This window comes from Helianthus annuus, chromosome 10 (assembly GCF_002127325.2).
Source record: "Helianthus annuus cultivar XRQ/B chromosome 10, HanXRQr2.0-SUNRISE, whole genome shotgun sequence".
Taxonomy (NCBI): Eukaryota; Viridiplantae; Streptophyta; class Magnoliopsida; order Asterales; family Asteraceae; genus Helianthus; species Helianthus annuus.
The window spans coordinates 10,728,379-10,748,421 of NC_035442.2; the positions used below are offsets into that span (position 1 = coordinate 10,728,379).

At 39.5% G+C, this 20,043-nt stretch overlaps 1 protein-coding gene and 1 pseudogene across 1 annotated transcript; one reads left to right on the forward strand and one right to left on the reverse strand.

Annotated features, from left to right (window-relative positions):
- The first annotated feature begins 11,896 nt into the window (after window positions 1–11,896).
- Window positions 11,897–13,829, forward strand: LOC110881024 (annotated as a pseudogene).
- Window positions 13,830–13,896: 67 nt separating this feature from the next.
- LOC110881023 lies at window positions 13,897–15,904 on the reverse strand. The gene is made up of 3 exons (XM_022129412.1): window positions 15,415–15,904; window positions 14,326–15,069; window positions 13,897–13,922 (listed from the first exon to the last, which is right to left on the reverse strand). The coding sequence occupies exons 1-3, from the start codon at window positions 15,902–15,904 to the stop codon at window positions 13,897–13,899; spliced, it is 1,260 nt and encodes a 419-aa protein (XP_021985104.1).
- Between the last annotated feature and the right edge of the window lie 4,139 nt (window positions 15,905–20,043).

The window sequence follows — 20,043 nt, forward strand, 5'->3', positions numbered from 1 at the left end:
GATCTAGCCGATTTCCACATAAACAAACAAGGATCTTTCATAGATCTAAACATTTACACGGTGAAAAAGGATTGAAAGATGGTTTTCCAACTTTCTTCAACTCTTTTACACTCAATGCCTTCAAAACTGATAGAAACGGGACTTGTGCCGACTCACAAATCATTCCGGTGGTTGCATGACTCAAATCTGGATTCTATCCATGAGGTTCACCGATTTCGGGTTAAACGTTAAACTCTGTTCTGAACAGTTCACCGGCCGAATTTGGGTGATTCCTGTCCGATCAGGAGGAACAAGTAAGAACGAGGGTTCTATGGTTCAACTTGTGGTCAAAACACCTCGATATAACGACAACAATCAGAACAGCCAAGTGTTAGACGAACAGGCTGATCAGGTCAAGATGCTGATCGATCGGACTGCTGTCCGAACAGACAGTCAGCCGATTGGACAGTCAGCCAATCGACCAGGCCAGCCGATTGGCTAGCACATGGTCCCACACTTGAACAATTCATTGAAGTCTAGTATTGAACGAACTGCTGTTCGATCGGGCTACCGTCCGATTGGATTACTCTTCGGATCATGAGATACTATACTTCAACACTTAGTCGATTTTGGGTGTTACATACGTTACTTATTCTTAATCACAATCGAACACACTACTCAATTACTTTAAACGCTAACCGTTACCGCATGTATTACGTGACTAAATGAATGCTTGTTGTTATTTTTACACGTGGAATGCTGTCTGCCTGCCTTAACGACGATAGTACTATAGTTTGGACTCAGCACCCGTTCACACGGGGGTTGTTAAGGACAATTACTTGCATGGATTACGGTGGTAATCATGTATTGCGAACTGCCTCGGGCAGTCAACCCGCAGTCATTGGTATCGATAGATCCATGTCGATAATTAACATGCTTCATTTTCCTCTGTGTACGTGCTAGTTATGCGTAAACTATTTCGAACTCTATTATGCTATTATCAAACTTGTATGCTCACCTTTACATTTTATGTATTGACTTTTATTTTAACATATGTGACAGGTGTTTAAGATGCTTACCTGCTAGGAAGGCAAAGCTAGAATAAGAGTCTAGAGCATAGTTGTCTGTAGATCTTGCTGAGTCTCTAGACATAGATAAACAATATTTATATTTAAATCTGAGTTGTCGGAACAGAATATTTGACTAGATGTTATCTGTAATAATTTGTTTGCTATTCGAGGTACGGTATGGGACGTATTATATAAATTGAATGGAAATGATAGTTGTTATGGGAACTTCTGGACAATCTGTTTCGCTCAGTGCCATGCCCCGATGATTCCGCCATCGGTTGGGGTGTGACAAGCAAAGTGAGCTAACACATTAGCACAAACATTCGAATCCTTGAAGCTATCACCAACCTTCACAGTCCAATCAGGAACATAAACTTCATCCTCGCTCAACCCTTCAACGTCTCTGCTTGATGAACCTTGAACAAGAGTAGTCACAACCTTCTTGGCCGAGGCCTTCTTCTTATCATGAACAACGTGCTTTTTCTCCTTTTCAACATCAACATCTTGACCCCAGAAACCTTAATATCATCACTTAATTCCACCGGATCAGAAGAAGTAGATTGAGGTGCACTCTTTAACAAACGACAAGCAGAACGACGGGTTGAAGTGATGTGCGTTAGGTGTAATATATTTTTAGATGTTTATTTAAGTCCTTTTTACACTTTTAGCCAAGTTTTAAATTTATAAAACACGATATTCACTAACACTAAACACACATATGGGCAAGTGCACCCATCGTGGACGTAGTATAGTGTTGGTAAGATACCGAGGTCGTCCAAGGACACAAGAGCTTTTAATACCGGTTTATCCTCAACGTCTAATCAAATCAAAAAGTTAGAAAATTGTTTTAAACTAAGAAAAATAAAAACTAACTAAATGCTGAAAAAGAAAATAAAATAAAAACAGATAGACAAGATGAATCACTTGGATCCGACACGTGTACTAGTATAACCTTTGATTATTTTCGCACTTTTGCACTTGTTTAAGAGATTATCTTAGTTATTGTAGTAGGCCCCTCTTTTGAAGGCGACGTTACCCTCAACCCAGTAGTTTGAGTCAGCAAGGATACAATCCTAAAGGGTCGGATTATTGAAAGATAATGAATTAAGTTATTAATGCAAATTATGGTAGGCCCCGCTTTTGGCGGTGACGTTACCCTCGGCTAAGTAGTCTGAGTCAGCAGGGATACAGTCCTAAATAGCCGGGTTATAGTATTAATAGTAGTTAGCTTATGAGGGGGTCAAAGAGTTTGGATCCCCGCCATCCAATACCTATGGGCATTGAAGGAGATCCTACTAAATTTGACCCAGGTCCCAAGCAGGACCTCTAAACGCTGAACAAGGGCAAGACCCTTACCAAACCGTTCCCTTAACCCCCGACCAGGTAGCCAACATACCTCCATATAGACCGTGGAGATATGAATGGTGAAAATCTTTTATTTTATATAGACAGTAAAATAACGCCAAGACACCACGGACAAACGATAAGGAAAGATCACCTTCAACATAAGTAACTAGTTATTAAAGTCATTAATACAAAACCAAATAAAAAGTGCAAAAGATTAAAAATAAAAAGTATTATACTAAACACTTGTCTTCACCAAGTGATGTAAGAGACTTAGGCAAACATGGCCTTGATTGTCAAGAACTCTTACGATCAATCTTGGATCCCGAGACGACTCACACACTCTACGATGGACAATGGATGATGGTGGTGGATGATGGTGTTATGGTGGTGATGGGTGGTGGATGAAGTGTGAGAGAGGTGGTGTGCCAAGGGATGAGTTGAAATGAAGCCAAACACTCCTATTTATAGGCTGAACAGAAGCCTGGGCACGGCCCCGTGTCCGCTGGACACGCCCCCGTGCCCGTCTGACACTCTCTCTCTTCATTAATTGTAATTCGCAATTACAATAAATGCACCTGCAGCACTCTGACCACGCCCCCGTGTCCACTGGGCACGGCCCCGTGGTGGGCAATAGAAGCTTCTACCACTTTGTCTTTTGTGCCAGGGCTGACCATCCTGGACACTGCCCCGTGCTCGCTGAGCACGGCCCCGTGTTGAGCTGGACACGCCCCGTGTCCGCTGGACACAGCCCCGTGTTCAGCTGGGCACAACCCCATGCTCAGCTGGGCACAGCCCCATGCTCAGCTTTCTTCTAGTTTTTGCTTTGGGAGATGCTGTCGAGGAGTCAGGCATGCCACGTTTCTTCCTTTTCTTTGTATTTATGTTGGATTTGGCTGCATTTTTGCTTCTTTTGTTCATTTAAGCTCTTTTAACCCTGAAAATACAAAAGGAAGACAAAAGCACACTTTTTCCAACATTAGTACTTAAAAAGGGTTAGTTTTATGCCTCATTTGATGTAATTTATATGTTGCATTTTACTCACATCAAATACCCCCACACTTGAATCTTTGCTTGTCCTCAAGCAAAACTCTTTAATACGTGGCTTACACTCCCAAATGGAATGGGTAGAAGAGAAGGTTTTGGGCTTGTCTTGAGTGTCGGGAATCCAAGATCTTTATTGGGTTTTATTTTTATACTATTTATAATCCTATTCGTTGTGATTTATTTAGAACGTTTCATAAGAGAAATTACTTATTTGGGCATAACATGCCTTTTTAAAATTTCATTTATATACAAGTTCACATACCTCACGGGGGATCACTAAACACTCGGCCGAAGGTGTATTTTTAGTGAATCACTCGAGAGCGGCATGGAACTTATTCCTACCATAAGCTTGCCAAGCAATCAATCCTCCTCCTTTTTAACTTTATACCTTTGTAAATATCAAGAGGACTTTTTGGGTGAAGGGTTAGGCTTGGGCTAAAGGTGGGTGGTTGGGTTAGTGGTTAGTAAAAGGGCGAAAAGCGTAAAAAGCGTCGGTTTTCGTAAAACACTTTGTTTTTTTTTTTTTCTCTTTTTTCTTCTTTTTTTTTTCTTCACTTTTTTTTATTCTAATGAAGCATTTTTCAAACAAGGTTTCTTTTGATGAGCTTGTTTGTTTATTGCTAACTTCATCTCTTTTTTTTTTTTTTTTTTTTTGTGTGTGTCATAAGAAAACCGAGCTTTGTTACTAAAATAAAGGGTTTAAAATGAAAAAGGTTTTGGTGGGTAAAGGGTGTTTGTTTTGGGGAAAGAAACGAAAAGGTTTAGGCTCAAAGGGGTTAACTAGAGGGATTTTTGGGTAGGTGGTAAAAAAAAAAGGAAAATTAATGGTGTAGAAATAAAAAGGGGTTAGTCCTAATGCCTCCATCATTTACTTACTCGGGTTTAAGTTGGTAAGGACCGGGAATGTATCGTCGTGGCAAGTTCTAGAGTCGTAAGAACCAAGCGGCTATTCACACAAGAAACGAAAAATGAGCATTTAGTTTAAAGATGTATATTTGTATGCTCAATAAAGGCTCAAAACTCACTTTTGTGGGAATGGGTTTTTTATGTGATCAAGTATATATAATCAAATTTTAACTAAGATTGTCATGCCGTTTCATAATCTTCTTATTTGGTTCTTTTTATCACGACGCTATCGGTTGTAAATTTAGAAAAATATAACCTTTTTAGAACTTGTTATTCCCAAATTAAACCAAGACAAGTAAAAAAAAATGAAAAGTTTTTGAAAAAAATTTGGGGTGATTAGCGGTTCCAATAGAGTTTTGTGTAAGGCTTGTTATTAGGACTTGCAAAATTCAAGGTTTTAGCACCCCCACACTTAAATTACACATTGTCCTCAATGTGTCCCAAAAATAAGTTTTTCGGTTGATTAAAATGTGTAAAAGTGGTTTAAAAACAAGATTTTATGGTACTGGGTAGCTGAACACGGGGTGGTGTTGGCTGAACACGGCCCCATGTCCAGACTGCCAGTACCAAAAGTAAAAAGAAGGCTGGGCACGGGGGCGTGTTCAGTGAGCACGGCCCCGTGCCCAGGTACCTGAACTGGGCATTTCTGCAGATTTTTGGGCACGGGGGCGTGTTGGGCGAGCACGGCCCCGTGCTGAACTTGCAGTAATGAAGAAAAATTGTCGAGAGGCTCTGTTTTTGCGCATGGGGTGTTGGTTCAAGCTTCCCTTAGCATCCTTCACCATCCCGAATGTGTTTTATTCCTGCAAATTAAAACTAAACTAGAAAGCATAAAAGTTAAACTAATCTAAAACTAAGGATAGTTCCGCGGAATGCCTCCGTGGTGCGCCACGTTTATAAGGGTCTTTGGCTAGACCCTCCTTATCGGGTGGTTCAGGCTCATCTTCAATTAGGGGGTCATTATTGCCAAAAGGATATTTCATTGAGCGCTCAAGATCTATGCTCCTTTTGAATGCCCCTAACTGAAGAGGTAGATTGTTGAATTTCCGGTTTTTCAAAGCTTTATGAGTTTGTACAAAAGGTTTTCCCAAGACTAAGGGGGCGTCATCAAGGATGACGAAGTCGGTTGGGATTACCATTTGATTTGTTTGAACCAAAACATCTTCAACTACACCGATTGATTTCATTACTTTTCGATTGGATAGAAAAATGGGTATTTGAAGTGGAGTAAAATCACTAACACTTAATTTTTCAAAAATGTAGTTAGGCATTATGTTAACACAAAGATCTTTATTAATGGTGATATTGCTAATAAATGAATTTTGAAAGAAACATGGAACCGGTGTAATGTTAATTTCAAAAGGGTCTTCTTTTATTAGCGAGGTTTGATCATTAGTTAACTTAACACTTACTAATTCTTTGATTTTTGCACTAGTGTTTAACTCTTTTAAAAACTTGGCATGAGGGGTTATTAAACAATGATTTTCGAAAGTAGGTGACAAGAGGTTAATTTCTTCAAAATTAGACTCTTCTTGAATTTTATCGGACTCACCATTTTCGTTGTTTAACTCATGTGTTGGTTTTTCACTTTCTTGTTCTTTCATTTTTACACTTTCAACTATCTCTACGTTATTATCATTTTTTAGCTCTTCTCTTGCACGGGATTCCTCTTCCCTTGCGCGAGATTCTTTTATGCAACGTTCGATAGTTTTAATGTGCTCTAATATCCTATTGGTCACTTTGGTGAGATTGAAAGAATTTGGATCCTCAAAGCTTGAATCCGGTTGTTCGATCCTTGGTTCCTCATAGTACTCATATGAAGTAGATGGTTCACACCATTGTTCTTCATTGTAAGTATATGATGGATAAGGGTCGAAACTTTGTTCTTCATAGTACTCATATGAGGTGGGTTGTTCACGCCATTGTTCCTCATAATAAGTGTATGAAGGTGGTGGCTCATATGTTGAATCTTCAAAGTATGAGTATGAAGGCTCATACCTTGGTTCATCAAAATATGAGTATGAGGGAGGAGGTTCATACCTTTGGTCTTCATAGGATGTGTATGAAGTTGATGGCTCGTACCTGGGCTCCTCATAATGGTTGTATGAATTGGATGGTTGATATGAGTTATTATATTGAACCGAGCGTGCGTTACGACAACTAGTACAATAATTACCCCTATTATCATCCTCATCATAGGTGTAGTTGTAACCTCTTGAGTATTGATCCATAAGAATCACTCAACAGACCACAACTGAGTCTCGGGACCAGAAAACAAAAATAAGACGGAAACAGAAGCTGGACACGGCCCCGTGTTGAATGAACACGGCCCCGTGTTCAGGGTCTGTATCTGGGCGTTTTAATTAAATTTACTGGTCACGTTGAGCACGGGGGCGTGTTCAGCGAGCACGGCCCCGTGTTCAGACTCTGTATCTGGGTATCTACTCTAAAATATGCAGCACGGGGGCGTGTTCAGTGAGCACGGCCCCGTGTTCAGGCTACTGTAAATGCAAACTAAACTAAAATGCAGAAAAATGTGCGCGCGTTTTGAAAAAGTTTTGAAAAACTGATTAGGCCATCGATTTTAAACTTTCTTAAAATCCTTGTGTCCCCGGCAACGGCGCCAAAAACTTGATGTGTGTCGGTGTGTATTATATTTTTAGATGTTTATTTAAGTCCTTTTTACACTTTTAGCCAAGTTTTAAATTTATAAAACACGATATTCACTAACACTAAACACACATATGGGCAAGTGCACCCATCGTGGACGTAGTATAGTGTTGGTAAGATACCGAGGTCGTCCAAGGACACAAGAGCTTTTAATACCGGTTTATCCTCAACGTCTAATCAAATCAAAAAGTTAGAAAATTGTTTTAAACTAAGAAAAATAAAAACTAACTAAATGCTGAAAAAGAAAATAAAATAAAAACAGATAGACAAGATGAATCACTTGGATCCGACACGTGTATTAGTATAACCTTTGATTATTTTCGCACTTTTGCACTTGTTTAAGAGATTATCTTAGTTATTGTAGTAGGCCCCTCTTTTGAAGGCGACGTTACCCTCAACCCAGTAGTTTGAGTCAGCAAGGATACAATCCTAAAGGGTCGGATTATTGAAAGATAATGAATTAAGTTATTAATGCAAATTATGGTAGGCCCCGCTTTTGGCGGTGACGTTACCCTCGGCTAAGTAGTCTGAGTCAGCAGGGATACAGTCCTAAATAGCCGGGTTATAGTATTAATAGTAGTTAGCTTATGAGGGGGTCAAAGAGTTTGGATCCCCGCCATCCAATACCTATGGGCATTGAAGGAGATCCTACTAAATTTGACCCAGGTCCCAAGCAGGACCTCTAAACGCTGAACAAGGGCAAGACCCTTACCAAACCGTTCCCTTAACCCCCGACCAGGTAGCCAACATACCTCCATATAGACCGTGGAGATATGAATGGTGAAAATCTTTTATTTTATATAGACAGTAAAATAACGCCAAGACACCACGGACAAACGATAAGGAAAGATCACCTTCAACATAAGTAACTAGTTATTAAAGTCATTAATACAAAACCAAATAAAAAGTGCAAAAGATTAAAAATAAAAAGTATTATACTAAACACTTGTCTTCACCAAGTGATGTAAGAGACTTAGGCAAACATGGCCTTGATTGTCAAGAACTCTTACGATCAATCTTGGATCCCGAGACGACTCACACACTCTACGATGGACAATGGATGATGGTGGTGGATGATGGTGTTATGGTGGTGATGGGTGGTGGATGAAGTGTGAGAGAGGTGGTGTGCCAAGGGATGAGTTGAAATGAAGCCAAACACTCCTATTTATAGGCTGAACAGAAGCCTGGGCACGGCCCCGTGTCCGCTGGACACGCCCCCGTGCCCGTCTGACACCCTCTCTCTTCATTAATTGTAATTCGCAATTACAATAAATGCACCTGCAGCACTCTGACCACGCCCCCGTGTCCACTGGGCACGGCCCCGTGGTGGGCAATAGAAGCTTCTACCACTTTGTCTTTTGTGCCAGGGCTGACCATCCTGGACACTGCCCCGTGCTCGCTGAGCACGGCCCCGTGTTGAGCTGGACACGCCCCGTGTCCGCTGGACACAGCCCCGTGTTCAGCTGGGCACAACCCCATGCTCAGCTGGGCACAGCCCCATGCTCAGCTTTCTTCTAGTTTTTGCTTTGGGAGATGCTGTCGAGGAGTCAGGCATGCCACGTTTCTTCCTTTTCTTTGTATTTATGTTGGATTTGGCTGCATTTTTGCTTCTTTTGTTCATTTAAGCTCTTTTAACCCTGAAAATACAAAAGGAAGACAAAAGCACACTTTTTCCAACATTAGTACTTAAAAAGGGTTAGTTTTATGCCTCATTTGATGTAATTTATATGTTGCATTTTACTCACATCATGAAGCCTTGGGAACACCAGGCTTAGTAAACCCTTAACGTTAGAAACAATAACATATCCAGCATCTTCAAATCTTTGTTCTACCCCCCGGGCAACAGCATCATCCCCTTCAGCGGCTCGAGCATCCGTAAAGACAACATCAGATGTGTCATCACTTTTAATGAAGTCTAAAGCAGACATAACTGCAAAACATTTTAAAACAAAAACATATAAGCTACCAAATAAGGATATCCCAAAAAGGCAAAACAAGGAGAATGCATACCCTGGCCATCCCTCATAAGAACCGGAACCCGATTAGCCTTATCCCACAATTTGCTAACACCCAACAAAACTAGCAAATGTTCGGGAAAAGGTCGAACCCTTGAAGGGCATTCCCGGATGGTTTTGAGAAAACCTTCATCCAAATCAGACTCGGAAGGTTCCGATTCATTGAGAATGGCATCTGGGTGTCTCCACACTATTTTAAAAGGAACAATAGAATCAGAAACCCAGAAAAAACCGATCTTTCCAGGTACCGAGTGTGGTAACCATGGAAGAAATTAGACAAATTTCAGCCTTGGATGTTTCAAAGGTAAACCAGTCGCCATTCTTCGCTAGGCGAAAGAATCGACGAAATAACAACAATGAAGGGTCATACCCATAAGCCTGACATAAAACCTCGAAGTGTAAAACCCTAGCCATACCCTTCGGATGAATTTGACCAAAGGAAACTCGATAGTACTCCAAAACGTTCAATACAAAGAGAGAAAAAGGATGACGAAGGTTGGAAAATTCAAAGTGACGACAGTACAAAGCAACTAAACCAGGAGGACATTGATCCACGGATTTATCATAACCTGGTGCAACCGGATTAAACTTAAGACCAATGCCCCATTCAACACAAAAATCCTCCACTTCCTCTTGTGTAAGGCGTGAAAAACTAACGGAAAGATCTTTCCGTGCACCCATGATCAAAGTAAAGAACAAATAAAAAACACGAAGAAATCGGAACTAACCTGGGTAAGGAAAAGGAGAATATGGAAGGAAACTTGAGAGAAAATGGAGAAAGATTGTTGGTTGCTGACGGGTGGTCCGTAGGACAACCCTTAAGGCCTTTAAATAGATTGAAAACCCATACTTTGTCCGGTTATTTGCTTGAATTTGGTAATCACTAGATGACTTGATGTGCAGGTGTTATAATGCTCAAAATGCGGGTTTTAGGAGGCATGAATGGATGCTAGAAGTCGGGGAGTCAAAGATTTGAAGAAAGCAAGTTTCAATGGAGAAACAAGGAAAAGAACCCACTCAGCACTGTAACCTACGGTACCTTGCCGTAGGTTACGGCCTCCATGTGTGCACAAACTCCTTGCCGTAGATCAGTACATAAGTGCCGTAAAGAAGAGTTGCTTGCTGTAAGCTACGGCAAGCGCCGTTGCTTACGTCGCTTATGTTGACTGTTGACCTGCTGCTTGCCGTAAGCTACGGCAGGCGCCGTAGCTTACGGCGCCGACCATGCCCATTTTGTAACTCCTACATTTAATGGTCATTTTGATGGGATTTATGGGGTTTAATCATGATTATTCGGTTACCACTTGCTTATGAACGAAATTTGGAGCATCTTGGAGACTTTGAGCTTGAAGAACACTTGGGGAATCATTAGTTTGTGATCTTTTGATCTTTATGAACAATAACACTTTGCTATGATGTTATTTTAAGCCATGAGTGGCTAAGTACTCTATGATCATCTTTGGTGGAAAGTTTTGAAAGACCTTATGCTTGAATTTCGTATTTCTAGAATAACAATTCCTTTCTTTATTGAATTGCTTGTTATGGTGTGTGATTGGTTGCTAGTAAATTGTTGATTCTTGTACTAAATTAATTAGAAACCATACGTTCTTGGTGCCGTTGGCAATCGAGATATCATGGGTATAGTTAGGCTTGGGTAAGGGTTGATTGATCATCGGGTAACAACCTCACGTTCTAGGAATCTAAGTACTTAGTTCCCTTTCATCACTATAACTAATCATACATGAACTATGTCTATGTAGTTCTTTCTAGTGGAACGATAGCATAAATGTCAAAGCAAAATCGGAAACTGAAGATGATCATTTGTCTCTAATTTGTTTACAACCAAAACTTTTCTCTTGCATTTTAATTAGTTAATTTTAGTTTTAAAACCAATCCAATCAATCCAACCCTTGAAATTTACTTTTATTGCATTTAGTTTAATTTTAGTTAACTTAGATAAATCTTCAAATAACACATATTCCACAAACTCCCTGTGTTCGATACCCACTTGCCACTATTTATTTAGTAGTAATTGGATTAAATTTGATTGTGACCACGACATCACGTCAAATTTTGGCGGATGAATTTGACCAAAGGGAATTCGATAGTACTCCAAAACGTTCAATACAAAGAGAGAAAAAGGATGACGAAGGTTGGAAAATTCAAAGTGACGACAGTACAAAGCAACTGAACCAGGAGGACATTGATCCACGGATTTATCACAACTCGGTGCAACCGGATTAAACTTAAGACCAATGCCCCATTCAACACAAAAATCCTCCACTTTCTCTTGTGTAAGGCGTGAAAAACTAACGGAAAGATCTTTCCGTGCACCCATGATCAAAGTAAAGAACAAATAAAAAAACACGAAGAAATCGGAACTAACCTGGGTAAGGAAAAGGAGAATATGGAAGGAAACTTGAGAGAAAATGGAGAAAGATTATTGGTTGCCTTGAATAATAAATGAAAAATAAAAACCAATAGAGGTTATGAGTATACGGCAGTTAATTAACCTGCCCTCTGCAGAAACCGCCGTCAATCAAATCAACTGTCTTGTCAAAATTCAAATTTCAAAAAACTCAACTGTAACAAAGCCTTCAAGCCTTGAATCGTTTAAGCAATACAAACAAATATGCAAAAGTCAGAAGTCTTTGAGCTTATTTCCCAAAAACCCCTGACTTGGGGGGCTGATGACGGGGGTAGCCCAAGACCAAATAAAATGACTTAGACATAAGAACGCTTAAAAGGTTAAAGGGTTAAAAGGTTCAAATCTCGCGAACTCAGGTGAGCAGCAAAAAGGATGTGAACAGTAAAACATCACTTCACTGATTGCTTGCTCAGTCTCTCACAGCCGTAAAAGAAGACATGTGCATAGAGTGTAGTCTTTTACCCGCAGGTCCAAACGCTTCAACCCCAAAAAGGGTAAGTCCCTCACTGCAAGCTTGCTTCACTAGTCAATGGTTTCTTCTTTGGGCGATGTCCTTCCCTATAAATTGACACTTCATTTAGTGACTGAGGACATTCGGATCAGCCCTGATTCCATTGGGATCTTTGGTCTTTGCTCTTGAGTGCTTGTTCCATGCAAGTCACTCTTCCTTACATTCAACACACACATTTCCATTGCTCCTACATCCGAAGCTGAACACACTTCAGTGGGGGATCTTGAGCAAACAACAAAATCTAACTAGTGAACCTCTCTCCACGTCTTGCAAACGTGGGGGGACCCCACGACCTGCGTTAGGCAAGTTTGAACCCTCCAACCCTTTTGCCTAACCAAATCAGCTACTACCATTGGTCTAGTATTTGTTGCATCAACAATTACCATCCATAAAGACACCAACATGTGGTAAAAATGTGAGTTACCTAGACTGTGACAAAAAGGGCCTCTTCGTTCCAAGTTGGTATATTCTATTGTGCACTATACATTATTGCAATAGGGACAGGTGGAACCAAGCCCAATATCTCCACAATGGGTGCACATCAGTTTGGCGATTTTGAGCCCAATGAAAGGACCCATAAGCTCACTTTCTTCAATTGGTGGGTGTTTAGTATTTTCTTTGGCACCCTTTTCTCAGATACGTTCCTAGTGTACATTGAAGATACCGTGGATTGGCTTTTAGGGTACGGTATCCTTACACTCACTCTACTTATGACCATAATAGCATTTTTGTTTGGAAGACTGATTTATATACACAAACCAAGAGCCGAACGCCCGCTTACTCGAATGGTGAAGGTACTAGTCACGACTACAAGAAAGTGGAACACAAGTGTACCCGTTGACCCAAATGAGCTTTATGAGTTGTCTTTAGGCCATTATGCTAGTCCTCGAAAGTATAGAATTGACCACTCATCTTTTGTTAAGGTAAGGCCATATCGATCATTTAGTATTTATACGTATCTTGATTAATATGAATGTGTAATCTCTTTATAATATAGGTTTCTCGACAAAGCCACGGTGAGGGTTGAAGAACCAGGTTCTGAATGGAAGCTATGTCCAGTAACACAAGTCGAGCAGACAAAGCAAATGATCAAAATGATCCCGATCTTGTGCCCAACATTCATTCGTAGCACACTACTAGCCCAAACCAACACGCTTTCATCAAACAAGGCACCATTTTGGTTTGGTCCATGGGCCCGAATTTTGAAATCCCACCAACTTCTTTATCTGTTTTTCGTACAATCTCCATGCTTATTAGCCTTGCTATTTATGACCGCCTCTTTGTTCCCTTTGTTCGAAAATACACAAAGAACCCGAGAGGTATCACTATGTTACAACAAATGATAGTTGGGTTAATAATCCATATCATCACCATGATTGTCGTTTGTCTTGCAGAAAGATATCGACTAAGCGTCGCTAAAGATCATGGTATATATAAACCCGGGAAAATTGTGCCTCTAAGAATATACATTCTCCTCCCCCAATTCGTGTTGATGGGTGTTGGTGATTGTTTTGTGGAAGTAGCAAAATTCGAGTTTTTCTACAATCAAGCGCGCAAAGGAATGAAAAGTCTTAAGACGGCTTACATCATGACCAGTTTTTGGCATAGGATATTTTCTTAGCAGATTCATCTTATCTACCGTAGCTAATATTACAAAGAGGAATGGACCCCAAGGTTGGATCCTAAACAACCTTAACATGTCCCACCTTGATTATTATTGCGCATTATTTGCGGTTTTGAGCTTTGTGAACTTCTTTTTCTTCCTTGATTATTATTACGCATTTTTTGCGGTTTTGACATGTTCCCTAGCACAGGGTGATGTGTTTACTAGCATATTTGACGTGATCACTACTCATTAACACATTTTGATATATCCATTATTTATTCTAAGTCTTACTCGCTTACAAGAAGACCAAAATATTCACTTTAGAGTTCAAACACACACAAAGCAACTGAACATGTAATTGTACTTTAAAAAGTATAATTGCATGTATTTCAGACTACAAGGTATGGTGATGGACCATCCTTGGAGGATGATCCGCCACATAGGTGCCACGTCATATTCCTCCCAAAGATGATCCATCCTCCAAAACTAGAGGGCATGGTAGGATGGTCCTAGTCATAGTCCTCCACCACTTTTTATGTTTTTTTTATTTTTTTTAGTACTCTATTTTTTTTAACATTTAACAAATATACTAACAAAATATTTTCATTAATATTAAACCCACATTACATAAACATAAAAAAAAAACATAAACTTGAAAAAAAAACCAAAGACTTAATAAAAATAAACATAGAGTTAAATAATTTGATGTTTTTTCATGATGTCGTGTTGTAATTTTTTCAACATCGAACGTTTCGGCTCGGGTTCGTCCTCGACATTCATCGTCATTATTTCCCATTCCTTGAGCCGAATTTTTTCATCGGAAATTCGGATTTTCTCATTCGCCAAACGGACCTTCTCGCGTAACTTTTCTTCCGATGCACGACTTTTTTCTTCGACGCCCCGCTCCTTCGCCTTCGTCTTTTGGGCCGTGACGTCGTTGTACATTTTTAGGTGTTCCATAAACTCAACCATGTTCGGGTCCACCTTTTCCTTTTCTTTTCCCTTGGCCCGCTCCTTCTTTGTTTTGTCTCGGCCCGTTGGACGCTCCGGTTCACGTACGTTGTACTCGTCTTCGTCAAAGTCGGCGTCGTCATTTAAGTTTATGTGACACCTCGCATCCGATCCACCGGCGCTAAAACTATCCGTTTCCGATGTTTTTTGGCGTTTCGCTATCGCCACCTCGTTGGGAATAGGCCTATATTTTGATTCGTCTTTTACAACGATCCACGCGCGAACGTGAGGAAAGTTGGTATTACCATTCTTGTCCTTATACTTTTCCAACGCCATTTTGAACACATCCTCGTCGTTCCACCCGCTACGACGGTCACTTGTATATAATTTATTATATTCCTCGCAAAACCTATTGATGGACGAGTTCATTTTCCGCCACTTTGAGGAAACCGAGTCGAGATCTCGATACGGGCCTTGGCCCATCAAGGCGAGAAACTTGGCCAATACCTTAGACCAAAACCCCTCACCCAATTGGTTATTACCTATAAAAAACAAACAAAATATATAAAGTGTTAACATAATAATAAACAAAAAAAAAACTTTAACAAAAAAAAAATTAAAACTTTAACAAAAAACCTACTGTTAACAAAAAAAATAAACTTTAAAACTAATAAACATAAAAACCCACTGTTAACAAAAAAAAAATAAACTTTAAAACTAATAAACCTAAAAATCAACTGTTAACAAAAAAAAAAATAAACTTTTAAAAAATAACAAACTGTCGGCTAAGAAAAAAATTAAAACTTTTAAAAATTTAAACTTTAAAAAATGTAAACTTTAAAAAATGTAAACTTTAAAAAATGTAAACTTAAAAAAAAAATACGAACCTTTTATCGGGTTGTCAGAAGTGCCAATGAAAGCCTTGGCTAAGGCTTCTTCTTCGATTGGTGTCCACTTAGTCGCCTTCGGTTTCGACGGTTGATCACCCACCACTTGCTTGCCTTTGTTTCGTTTTCCTTTCCCTTTAGGCGGTTGGGTTTCAGGAACAATCTCCACATCGTCTTCGGGTTCGGATTGGGTCGGGATCGGTTGAGGTTGAACGGGTGGTGTGGGGATCGGTTGAGGTTGAACGGGTGGGAAGTTCCAAGCACCCCGCATCATCATTTGTTGAAGGGCTTGATTTTGGGAGATTTGAGCGAATTGGTTTGGCGAGTGTTGGAATGAAGCAAACGCGTTCGATGAATATTGCGAGAATTGGTTCGGTTCTAGCGTCGGATAATATCCCGGAACCGAGAAAACATTAGGTTGGGTCGGATTGTTGGGAGTATTCGGGTTGTTCGGAGTGTTCGGGTTGTCCGGGTTGTTGAACGGATCCATGAAATAGTGTAAAAAGGTTTATAGTGGAAGAAGGTTTATAAAATAGTGGAAGAAGGTTTATAAAAATTATGTGAGAAAGAGATGAAATTTTGGGGTTAATTTGGTGATTGAAAGTGAAAATGGAAGGTAAATATATATATTTAAAAAATTTGACCGTTTGGATTTATTCAAAATATGGAAATTCTTTTTTTTTTTTTTATTTTTTTAACGGTCGAATAATTAATGTGGCCCCATTTTTTTGGTCCGTCTCCAACGGCGAAGAACAGACGGTCAAGCCACGACGTGCCGGAGGCGGCACGGTGTTTAGTGCGGCGCCGGAGTGCGACGGTGTGGGAACGTCCCCATACCGTGTATCCTCAGTCTAAAAGAACCGGAAAAAAAATCTATGGATTTCACTTTAATATCTTCAGTTGTAGAAATAAATGTCTACTATTAATTCTAAGAGAACTTGAATAGGTGCAACATTTCATTGTATAGAAATACAAGTCCCGTCCATGTGGGTTGTGAGGTGGGTGATTGCACATTGCACATTTTGAAGAGGGGCCCCAGTTGTTTAATCTTTGTTTATGTATCGTAAGTCGATTTCTTCGGCAAATCTTAAAAACTATCCCTAACAATTAACCAAAATTATTAATCCAATATTATCATGTCTATGTGGTGTTTTGAATCAGTAAACAGGTGTTTGTGTTAAAAACGGGTAATTGGAATTCCAGTTGGAGGTTACTTTTTCTCTTATTGATAACACTTTTCTCAACAATTTTCGTGTTCTTTCAAACAATCATCAAAACCACCAAATTTAGAATAGATTAGATCGTAGTTAAAACTGAACATTAACCACAGATTCACCGTGGATACGATATCATACTTACACTATCTACACAGTTTATTTAGGTTTTTGATTGACCCTAACGACAACCATCAAAGCTCAGCCATTCAGTCGTCTAGAAAAAGTTGTAGCCTAAATTATAGTGGTCTCAGCCGTCATGTTTAAAGTATAGGCAAAATCCTAGCCGTCCCAGCCTACGTAACTAACATGGCATCTATTGATTAGTGAAAATGAGATTAATTACTTTGAAATATGTTGGAAACATTTTGAACACCAATGACTTTTTTTTTTTTTTGTAATTATGCCTTTATTATATATGAAAATTTCAATCAAGCGTAAACAAAAATTGAAGAGTCGTGGCGATGATTTATGTGGATGACTAGATTCTAGGCCTTGTCAAGTATCTTTTAATTTTTTATTTTTTATTTTTTATTTTGTTACGGTTATAGGTCGTAATCAAAGTATAATTTAATGGAGAAAAGATAATATATTCACGCAAAAGTTGATGACGGGTCAGTAAGCAACATGATAAAAGTGAACTTTTCATACGTCACACGATATTTGTAAAGAAATTATGAAAGTAAAGTAATATTTTTGGGAAAATCACGAAAATAGCCAAATTAACGTCGTTTTTTCCATTTTGGTCAATGGACACCCCTCACCGAGCATGTTGAAACGACATAAGATTTTCTTTTAGCGGCCAGCCAACCGTTGAGTGCCACGTGTCCAACAAAGCCTGTAACGGCTTGAGGATGCTGCAGTCCACGCCACGTGTCCGACCAATGTTGAAAGATCTTAGCCAAGCCGTTACAATCGGCTCCTGTTGAAAGATCTTAGCCGAGTTCCTTCAATGAGCCAAGCCGTGTGCTTAGGTTGTAGCCGAGCCGTTACCGTACACACGTGGACCCCACTGCTGCCAGCCAAGCCGTTTCAGCTGGCTCCGAGCCGTTTCGCCCCATTGTTTGTGCCGTCTCAACTGCTCCGAGCCGTTTAAGCTGGCTCCGAGCCGGTACAGCTGTCTAATGTCGTTTCAATATATGGTTCGAGCCGTTTCCGCTGGCTCCGAGCCGTTTCAATGCTTTAGTTTATAGATTTATATTTGTCTGTTTTTTCTGTGTGTTTGTGCAACATATTCATCTAAAGTTATCAAAACATTTAGCTTTTGTAGAAGGAACTTATCAACTTAAAATTATGAAAATTCGTTTGGTTGTATACAGCAGCGGAAAGTGGGAAATCGTTAACGGAAAGTTGGAGTATGTTGCTGATGCTGATTCAAGTAGACATGGTTTAGAAATTGAACCCAACCTTTCATACCCTGCTCTTCTAAGTAAAGTGTCAAACATGTGTAGTTCTACAAACATTACGAAGTTATCGTATCGGTTGTCTTCCTTTAGTGATCCAATCGATATAATAAACGATGAAGATCTTGCAATGTTTTATAATTTTGCTATGAAAATATTTTTGAAATTTATAAATTATATGTCGTTGAAGGGTTTTGTGTTGGGTCATGTAGTTTTTCACCTCCAAAAAAATTTAAAGTTCCTGATTTGAATTTCTGTACTGATGAAGAAAATTATGATGTTTTAAACGACTACCAGCCAAATCCTGATAATTCATTTGAAAATTGTTTGCCATCTTCATCAATTACTTTTGAACCAGGGCACGTATTTAATAACAAAGAAGACATGAAACTTGAGTTGGGAAAAAAATGTTCGTTAGAACACTTTGAGTTTAAAGTAGATAGATCTTCTAAAACTCGGTACGAAGTGTCATGTTTGGTGCACGGTTGCGTTTGGCGTTTTCATGCATACAGTTTTGGGGATAGTGGGGTGTTTTTTGTTAAGAGTTTTAACGATAAACACACGTGCTCGAAGACGCTAACGTACCCACATCTTAGTCAGGCAAACCCAAAGGTTGTTGCTCACTATTTAAAAGAACCTTTAAAAGACAGTGGTAGAATATATCGTTGTAATGAAATAGTGAAAGATTTTAGACAAAGATTCCAAGTTGAGATAACCACTAGTCAAGCTTGGCGTGGAAAAAGTCTGGCACTAGAGCTTTTACAAGGAACAAGCAGAGATTCGTTTGCAGAACTACCATTTTACTGTTACAATCTAGAGCGGGCAAATCCTGGTTCTGTCACTCATATCAAGACTGATGACGAGCGTCGGTTTGAAATGGTCTTTGTCGCGATTGGTGCTGCGGTAAGTTACAGCAGTCTCTGTTTTTTTTCGTCAAACTACATCTTGTTGACGTTTTTTAAATAATTTTGTTTTAGATTCGTACCTTTATCTGTAATCTAAGACCGGTGGTGATCATTGATGCTACACACCTAAAGGGTGAATTTAAAGGGACGTTATTTTTAGCAGTCGGGATGGATGGAAACAACCAAATTTTACCAATTTCCTATGGAATAGGAAAATCAGAGGATGGTGAATCTTGGACATGGTTTCTGTCAAAGCTTAAAGAATGTATCGGTGAAATACCTGACATGGCGATAATATCGGATAGAGCGAATTCTATACACCTAGCTGTTAGAAACGTCTTTCCACATGCTTATCATGGGTTATGCTGTCGTCATTTAGTGATGAACCTACGTTTACCCTCTGATAAAAAAAAAAGAAAATGAGAAGCTGTGGTGGAAGACATGTAAATCGTACCGATTGTCTAATTTTAACGAGTCATTCAATGTTCTTTGTCTTGCCGTTCCTAGAGTACGTCACACTCTAACAAGTATTGGGTTCGGTAGATGGGCAAGGGCGCATTGTCCAGGCAATTGATATCATTATATGTAACGCCCTGCGTTTTCAAACATCCTACATTTAGAAACCTTACGTGAAATTCTATCTTTGGAAATCTTGTGTTCTTATAACCATTCTTTCATCGTAATCGTTGTAAAATACGGAACTTGCTTCGTAAATAAAACTTGTACATTACACTTTTTACCTAGTTAAATCATGTTTTATTTCATATTTCACCTTGTTACAAGTTAGGGGAAACATTGTTGCATATTATTACACAACTTAATTAACAAAATTACTCATTATAATGTTTTAAAAAATAAAAAAAAATAAAGAAATATGGCAGCCCAATTCAGCAAAATTCAGCCCCATATAGTTGGGTTTTGTGGGCTAGTTTCAAGGTGTAACCCCTTCTAAACACTTCCAAAGCCCAACCCATTGAAACCCTAATCCTTCCCCCTATAAATACCACTTATAACCAGCCTCCCTACCACTTTTGCAACCCTAAAAACTCACAAAACATCCACCAAACCGTAGCTGAAAGCAAGGGTTCGAGTAGATTGACACCCCTT